This window comes from Colobus angolensis, unplaced genomic scaffold (assembly GCF_000951035.1).
Source record: "Colobus angolensis palliatus isolate OR3802 unplaced genomic scaffold, Cang.pa_1.0 Scaffold222, whole genome shotgun sequence".
NCBI classification, from domain to species: Eukaryota; Metazoa; Chordata; class Mammalia; order Primates; family Cercopithecidae; genus Colobus; species Colobus angolensis.
Genome location: NW_012115400.1, coordinates 1,408,815 through 1,416,736, shown reverse-complemented (window position 1 = coordinate 1,416,736; position 7,922 = coordinate 1,408,815). Strand labels below are relative to the sequence as shown.

Below are 7,922 nucleotides of genomic sequence, written 5' to 3'. Positions count from 1 at the left end.
CCTATAATTCCAGCACTTTGGGAGGCCGTGGTGGGTGGATCACAAGGTCAGGAGATTGAGACCACCCTGGCCAACATGGTGAAACCCTGTCTTTACTAAAACTAAAAATTAGCTGGGCATGACAGCACGTGCCTGTAATCCCAGCTACTTGGGAGGCTGGGGCAGGAGAATTGCTTGAACCCCAGGAGGTAGAGGTTACAGTGAGCCGAGACAGTGCCATTGCACTCTAGCCTGGCGACAGAGCTAGATTCCGTCTCAAAAATAAATAAATAAATAAATAAATAAAAAAGAAACAAACACTGCCCCAAGCCCAATTCTTGGAGAAGTAAGCCTGAGACTGCCCTCTCACATAGCACTGACACCTTCACTATTTGTCTCTCCCCAACTACAACGGAAGCTCCACCAAATAGTAACTTGTGTGTTTTGTTCACTGTTGTGGCCTTAGTTCCTGGAATGGTGTTTGGTACACAGCAAGTGCTCAATAAGCATAAATCAATACTGGTGGGTTGAGGAAACTGAGGCACCTATCTAGGTATCCTGTGAGGATTGATGCCTCTTTTATTCTTTTTTCCTTCTTATGTTATCCCATTCCATAGACAGGGGTCAGAGAAAAACAAATATTTCTTGACAGGAAGAATAAGCTATTTCCCCTCCAGTGAATTTCTTCACAGCTTTTTCTCCATAATTATTTACTATTAAGTCTCTTTTCTTTGTCCTCTTATTCTGAACTCCCAGTGCCTTTCCCTCCTACTTCTCCTTTAAGCTTGATACCATTGGATATCCCCCACCTGTAGTGCTATCGTGTTTGAAGTCATAGCTGTGCTCAACTTGCTCTCTTCTCTTTTATTTCTGTAGGGCCTTGCTGTACCTTGTTGTAGTGTTTGAAAACATCTGAGGCTGCGTCCATCTCCAGCACCCCATAAAGCAACAACTTGCAGAACCCGGCCAGGAGGCGGCGCCGCTGGTGTAGCCGCTCTATCTGTAAATGATCCTCCTGGGAACCACCTGGCTCACAAGGAAGGCAGAAGGGAATCACAGACTTAGGCTTCCTGCCCTATATTCCTGAGCCACACCCAAGCCCCAGCCCTTACTGAGCCCCAGGTATAGAGTCACTGCACCACTGCCCAGGTCTCCCAGCTGGATGAAGACGTGGTCCATGAGGAAGCTGGCTAGCTCAGACTGGAGAGTAGCTTCAGGAAAAAAGACAAGTGGCCTAAGGAAATCACGGCCCCCAACAATCATCTGAGGGCTAAAGATGAGAAGTAGATCACTTAATAAGACAAAAGCCTGTAGGGGGAAAAGAAAGGATGTTTAAAAGGACAGAATGTTTCCCAAGGTAGAAATGACACTTGTCAATTTCTCCTTGGAATGGGGGATGCAGGCAGGGATACTCGCCTTGTTGCTCCCACTTGAGTCAGTGCTCACCTGCTCCTGGATCTCAGTATCCACATCTGAGAGACAACTCTGGCAGAGTTCACAGAAGGCCACCATTCTGTCCCTCAAACTCGACAGCTGCTTCTGTGGGCACAGTGGCTTGAAAGGGAAGAATGAAGACACAGACTCTTCTGTTCCCACTCCCCCATCTAAGACCCACACTCACCTGGGAAGCATCTGATTTAGAAATGTGGGTTAGTGTCCAGAGAATGGAAAAATAGACAAGAGTCAAGGCTGGCAGGATAACCTGTAACAACAAAGTGTTTGAAAAATGAGGTTTGGGTCAGGAGAGGGAGAGACAGATAGGCAGACACACACCAATGAAGAGGAGAGAAAATGAGTAAGGGGAGAGCCAATTCCTTTTCCAGTGGAAAATGAATGATATTATGGACACTCTTCAGAGGCTTCTATACAAAGCAGAAATGTCACCGCTCCCTAATTTACTCTACGTCTCCTAGAATCCCTCAATATTATCCTTGGCTTCCAGGAAATCTAAGAAGACACTGGAAGCAGAGTCTACCTTCTAAGAGAGGAATGTAAGAGGTGACCCCCCGATCTGATCTTCCTCGCTTTGTCCACTCTACACCTTGAGACTTGATGCACCTGGTGGCCACCTAGAACATAGGTCCTTAAAATCTAGCCCCCCAATCCCCAACCCATCTCTAGCCTGTCTACTCACCTGGTGAGGAACTTCTCCTGTGTCCACAGCCTTCTGCAGGAGTTGACAACATGGCTCATAGAGTTCCCAGCGAGTCAGGTCATGAGCGCTTTGTGGAAGAAATGGGAACGTTATACTGGAAAAGAACAGAGGGAACCAACTCCACAGACACCAGTAAAAACGGGATGGGCCGGGCGCGGTGGCTCAAGCCTGTAATCCCAGCACTGCGGGAGGCCGAGACGGGCGGATCACGAGGTCAGGAGATCGAGACCATCCTGGCTAACACGGTGAAACCCCGTCTCTACTAAAAAATACAAAAAAATAGCCGGGCGAGGTGGCGGGCGCCTGTAGTCCCAGCTACTTGGGAGGCTGAGGCAGGAGAATGACGTGAACCTGGGAGGCGGAGCTTGCAGTGAGCTGAGGTCCAGCCACTGCACTCCAGCCTGGGCGACAGAGCGAGACTCCGTCTCAAAAAAAAAAACAAAACAAAACAAAACAAAACAAAACAAAAAAACGGGATGGGAAAGAGGAGGAAAGCCACTCACTTGTAGAAGGCAGAGAGGCGTTTCAGAGTGGCTGCCAGATTATATACCTCATCCTCATCTAGGAAGGACGACTGAGGAAGAAAGAAGATCCACAATAGCATTTCCCCCAGAACTCATCAGTCCATGTCCCCTGTCTTGCAGCCCCTCCCACCCTTGTTTGGGGTGTCCCATTGTCCAATCCCAGCTTCTACCTGCAGCAGCTCTTCAAGCTCCTGCTGGAAGCGGTCAGTCAGCAGATCCACTAGTTGGCTGCGGGCAAAGTCGGCCCGGCTGAAGAACGTGAATTCCGGATTACAGAGCAGGTAGAGGGCATGGGCTCCAGCCTCGAGCACTGCTGGCTCTGCATGCTTCACCACCACCTCCTGGAGTTGCTGCAGAAACAGCTCCAGGTGCTGAGAAGAAAAGGCAGAAGATGGTGTGCCGTGGGGGTGGGAGGAGGGCACTCTTCTAGAGGGAAGTGGAACAGGGTTAAAAGCATTAAACTTCAAGGATAAGATGCCTAAGACAAGGCTTGCTGATTTTTCTCGAACCCAGGTTCTTGGAAAAAAAAAAGATACTGGCAATAGAACTCTTTGGCCCCAGCAGGCAAGAAGTGAGGTATAGGAAATCTATCTCCTTACCTTCTCCAAGCGCCCAGTGCAGTAGATGTGGAGGTCAAATGAGCTGAGAAGCCGGAGCAGGGGAGTTACCTTCTCTGCATCAGCTGAGAACTGTGATGATTGACAGGGAGGCCTCCTTATGAGTTGACACATTGCTAATTCCCACTCCCACCCCCACAGAGGCCATTTCCTTTCACTTCTCATGGTGTGATGCTGAGTGATACCTTGGCCAGGAGCTGGGGCAGCAGGGGGATGAGGTGCTCAGTCAACTTCACCCTGTCATCAGCTTGGGTCTTGCGCTCCTTAGAGGTTAAGCCCTGGAATGAGAGTCACTTGGGGGTGGGGGAGGTGTAAAGAAACACTGGTGCAGGGGGTGTGTGCGGTCCTCCTCCCCGTGACCTTATCTGCCTGGAAGGAAAAGAGAACTCAGCAGCTCCCACGATATTTCTTTTCTCTGGAAATGAAATTCCCTTTTTCTTTTTTTTTTTGAGACAGTCTCGCTCTGTCGCCCAGGTTGGAGTGCAGTGGTACGATCTAAGCTCACTGCAAGCTCCGCCTCACAGGTTCACGCCATTCTCCTGCCTCAGCCTCCTAAGTAGCTGGGACTACAGGTGCCCACTACCACGCCCGGCTAATTTTTTTGCTTTATTTTTAGTAGAGATGGGGTTTCACCATGTTAGCCAGGATGGTGTTCATCTCCTGACCTCATGATCCGCCTTCCTCAGCCTCCCAAAGTGCTGGGATTATAGGCATGAGCCACCGCACCCAGCCCTTTTTTCTGGAAATGAAATTCTTTAAAGGGTAGAAGGAGCACCCTAACCCCGGCCCGAAGGGTAAGGATGCACAATGCCTGTCAGGATTGAGTATTACTGACCTACCCACTCCACCCTCATGCCATACCTTCCTCCCAGTGACCCGGCCCACAGGTGGGTGCCCCTCTGAAGCTTGCCGGGCACTGGATACAAGGATTTCTATCAGTGTGCTTTCCTGCACATCACCCAGGTCTGGAGTGCCAGGAGGATCAAAAACACAGAATCAAAGATTAGCCACCTTCTAACTCCAAGTTCCCCCCACCCCATGCCACCATTGCTGCCTTGTACAAGTCAGGCAAGCAATCTCTCCTGGTTTCACCCTAGGAAGTGGAAGGTCCCTGTCCCTGGCTCCATGTGGCACGCACTCTGGTCCTTCTCCAGCAGCAGGCTTGTCAGACTCTCCCAGTCCTTCAGCTGAGCCCCTGCACAGTCCCACAGGCTGTCTACTAAGTAAGCAGCATGGTCGTGGAGCTGGGGAAGGAGGTGCATGGGGAGTTAGTGATGGCATATTAAAATACCCTAGGAAGTGGTCATCAATTAAATATCACTCTCCTTCCTACAGTGTCCACCCCCATCCTTCTCCATTTGTCTTTTTTTTTTTTTTTCCAGTAGAGACAGGGTCTCACTATGTTGCCCAGGCTGGTCTCAAACTCCTGGGCTTAAAGGATTCTGCCACCTCAGCCTCTCAAAGCGCTGGGCTCACAGGCGTGAGCCACCAAGCTCAGCCCACTTGTAGGTCCTATGCACAACAGCCAGACTTCATCTCTGTGTATGTCACCTCGCTTTCCACAAAGAAGGACAGCAGAAGCTGGAAGAAAGTCCTCTGGGCGCCTGGGCTCTGGCGTCGCTCTCTTCCACCTATCGTTCTTATCTCGCACTCAGGGTAGAAGAGTCTGGTGGAAAGGACACAAGGAAAGGGCTCAGCACAGGAGGAAACAAGGAGGTATAACGATGACCACAGAGGGAGGAGATGGCCCAAGGAGATGATAAAGGAAAAGGAGGTGCAGAGCTAAGGAAAGGCCCAAGGAGCAGAGAGAGGAAAGGAGACACCAGAGAGACTTCCATGGAGATGGGGAGGCCTTAGGTAGGGCAGCAGCAGATGGGGTAGAGAAACCGAGAGGGTGGTGTTAAAGAAATAAAAGGGGCCCTACTCACTTCCAGTACAGAAATTCGCCTGCAGCAGAGGCCAGGCCTCGATTAGAGGCATACACAACGGGGTAGATGCTCTCGCAGTCTGCGTCCGTCAGCACCCCTTCCATGTTCCTGCCCACAGAAAAGCAGAAAGAGTGTGTGAATAGCGACATTGTCTTCTGGCACAACCAAGGCTAGAAACAAAAAGAGGCAAAAGCAACGAGGACATAACTCGCAAAGAACTTCTAAATGGAGAGTGGAAGACAAAGGAGTATGGGGAGTTAGAGAAGACAGAAATATTTCCCCCTCGAGATACTGCAACTCAGGAATGACCTCAGTCAACCTGCACAGACGGAAGAGTCAGCTAGGACAGGTGGAGGGAGAGGACCCTGGAAGGGGCAAAGGTCTGAGACACTGGCCTCCCCTCTTCCCAGGACTCACTTAAGGATAAGTATCAGTAATCTGACGGCCTCCACTGCCACATCATACTCTTTGTCCATGACCATGGAAACCATCCGGTCCTGCAGAAAGGAGAAAGTCACTCAATATCTCATTATGCAAATTCCAAACATTCTGCTCTCTTAGAATCAGAAATTCCTAAAGAGAGTGCCTACACAGAGGAAGATGCTGGGATAGCCAAGACATCTTAGAGCATGAAGAGTAGAAAGATACAAGGTGGGGAAACGGGAATCACGACAAAGAGCCAAGCCAAGGAGTGCCACCCATTTCACCTTGAAGCGACTGGTGAAGAGCTCCAGACGGGCGGTCAGGTCCCGGTTGCCATATAGCCCTTTCAGGGCCTTCAGGCACTTCAGGCGGACTTCTCGGTGCTGATGAGGAAGGAAAACCAGGAGAATGGAAACAAGACTAACCATACTCTACTTGCCCCTACTGAGCCTCCAGACTCCCCTCTCCGATCCCTCATTATAGCTTGGGTGTCTCCTATACTGAGGACTCTGAGATGTCAAAAACAATTAACAGCTGTCTTCTTACTTAAAAAACAAAAGGATCACAGCAGTACTCATGAGAAGGATACTTTGGCTGCCCCTTAGCACCTGCATTACCATCCATCAATAACTCTCTTCCATGGGAAAGTCTCTCTCCCCATACCTCATGTTTTGAGTCATTTTATCTCCTGGATATGTCTCTCTCTACCTTATCCTACCCTCCCCAGTGCTAGGGGAGTTTCAAGGTTCAGTGCCTTGATGGGTTAATCATTGCTCACTAGGTAAAATATCTCAGTGGCAGGCCCAGGAAAAGGTGAGGGAAAAGATGAGGGAAATGGAAAAGGAAACTGACTCGAATCCCACCTTATCATGCAGAGTCCAACCAATATATTTTAAATAGCTGTCGGTGAGGAAAGAAGTGCTGTAGCTTTGCATCCAACACCCAATTTCCTCGATGCAGATAGCACGAATCTCAGGAAGGACATCCCTAGACACAGACAGATAAGTTGACTCTTATAGTCACCCTCTCTTCAAACTCACTTTCCATCCTACCAGATAACTCCCTCTCATGGAAGAATTTATGTTCTTGAAATGCCATGCACCCCATGCCTTTCATTTCTTCCTCCCGATGTAAATACTATACATATATATAGCAAAATACATGTAAATATTTTTTCTTTTTTTTTTTAAGGGATGGGGTCTCTTGCTATGTTGCCCAAGCTGGCCTGGAACTCCTGGGTTCAAGTTATCTTCCCACTTTGGCCTCTCAAGTAGCTAGGACTACAAAAATGTGCCGTAACCAGTTAGTAAATATTTTCTGTTACCAAACCATAAAATAGTTAAACACCAGCCTTGTAAAGCCTAATTCTCCACTCTACCTGTTGCCCAGGCACAATCTTGGCTCACTGCAACCACTACCTCTCTAGTTCAAGTGATTCTCCTGCCTCCGCGTCCCGAGTAGCTGGGATTACAGGTACACCACCACGCCCAGCTACCTTTTTGTATTTTTAGGGGAGATGGGGTTTCACTATGTTGGCCAGGCTGGTCTCAAACTCCTGACCTGAAGTGATCTTCCCATCTTGGCCTCCAAAGTGCTGGGGTTAAAGGTGTGAGCCACTGCACCCGGCCTCCATACCTCTTTTAAAACCCAATTTTGAAAGTTCATTCAGGCGGGGCATGGTGGCCAAAAATTAGTCAAGCATGGTGGGGGGCGCCTGTAGTCCCAGCTACCTGGGAGGCTGAGGCAGGAGAATTGCCTGAACCCAGGGGGTGGAGGTTGTGGTGAGCCGAGATCGCACCACTGCACTCCAGCCTGTGCGACAGAGTGAGACTCCGTCCCAAAAAAAAAAAGGTTCATTCAGCTGTTGGCCGAAGTGTGGGAGTTTTTTTTTTCTTTCTGAGACAGAGTCTCGCTCTGTTGCCCAGGCTGGAGTGCAGTGGCGCCATCTCGGCTCACCGCAAGCTCTGTCTCCCAGGTTCATACCATTCTCCTGCCTCAGCCTCCTGAGTAGCTGGAACTACAGATGCCTGCCACCAGGCCCGGCTAATTTTTTGTATTTTTAGTAGAGACTGGGTTTCACCATGGTCTCCATCTCCTGACCTTGTGATCCGCCTGCCTCGGCCTCCCAAAGTGCTGGGATGACAGGTGTGAGCCACCATGCCCGGCCCTGAGTGTGTTTTAATTCCACATTAAGAAAAGGTTAAATCAGCTGAAAGGGTCTGGAAAGGCAGAAGTGAAACCTAGGTAAGAGTGACAAACATCTACAGATACCATAAATATGTGTGTGTGTGTGTGT

The 7,922-nt window shown here is 49.4% G+C and overlaps 2 protein-coding genes across 5 annotated transcripts in view; both read right to left on the bottom strand.

The window, feature by feature from the left end:
- STAG3 (stromal antigen 3) overlaps window positions 1-7,922 on the bottom strand; it is a 38,912-nt gene that overhangs the window by 11,046 nt on the left and 19,944 nt on the right. For all 4 annotated transcript variants that reach the window (XM_011943896.1, XM_011943893.1, XM_011943895.1 and 1 more), the window contains 16 exons: window positions 6,490-6,613; window positions 5,911-6,009; window positions 5,621-5,700; window positions 5,204-5,311; window positions 4,827-4,941; window positions 4,414-4,519; window positions 4,137-4,240; window positions 3,461-3,553; window positions 3,258-3,347; window positions 2,829-3,029; window positions 2,638-2,708; window positions 2,114-2,201; window positions 1,601-1,681; window positions 1,426-1,518; window positions 1,119-1,287; window positions 869-1,005 (listed from right to left, as the gene is read on the bottom strand). In XM_011943896.1, coding sequence (XP_011799286.1) covers window positions 869-1,005; window positions 1,119-1,287; window positions 1,426-1,518; window positions 1,601-1,681; window positions 2,114-2,201; window positions 2,638-2,708; window positions 2,829-3,029; window positions 3,258-3,347; window positions 3,461-3,553; window positions 4,137-4,240; window positions 4,414-4,519; window positions 4,827-4,941; window positions 5,204-5,311; window positions 5,621-5,700; window positions 5,911-6,009; window positions 6,490-6,613 — 1,759 coding nt within the window. The remainder of the gene's footprint in view (window positions 1-868; window positions 1,006-1,118; window positions 1,288-1,425; window positions 1,519-1,600; window positions 1,682-2,113; window positions 2,202-2,637; window positions 2,709-2,828; window positions 3,030-3,257; window positions 3,348-3,460; window positions 3,554-4,136; window positions 4,241-4,413; window positions 4,520-4,826; window positions 4,942-5,203; window positions 5,312-5,620; window positions 5,701-5,910; window positions 6,010-6,489; window positions 6,614-7,922) is intronic.
- Window positions 1-7,922, bottom strand: part of PVRIG (poliovirus receptor related immunoglobulin domain containing) — a 45,233-nt gene that overhangs the window by 21,888 nt on the left and 15,423 nt on the right. The window lies entirely within an intron of this gene.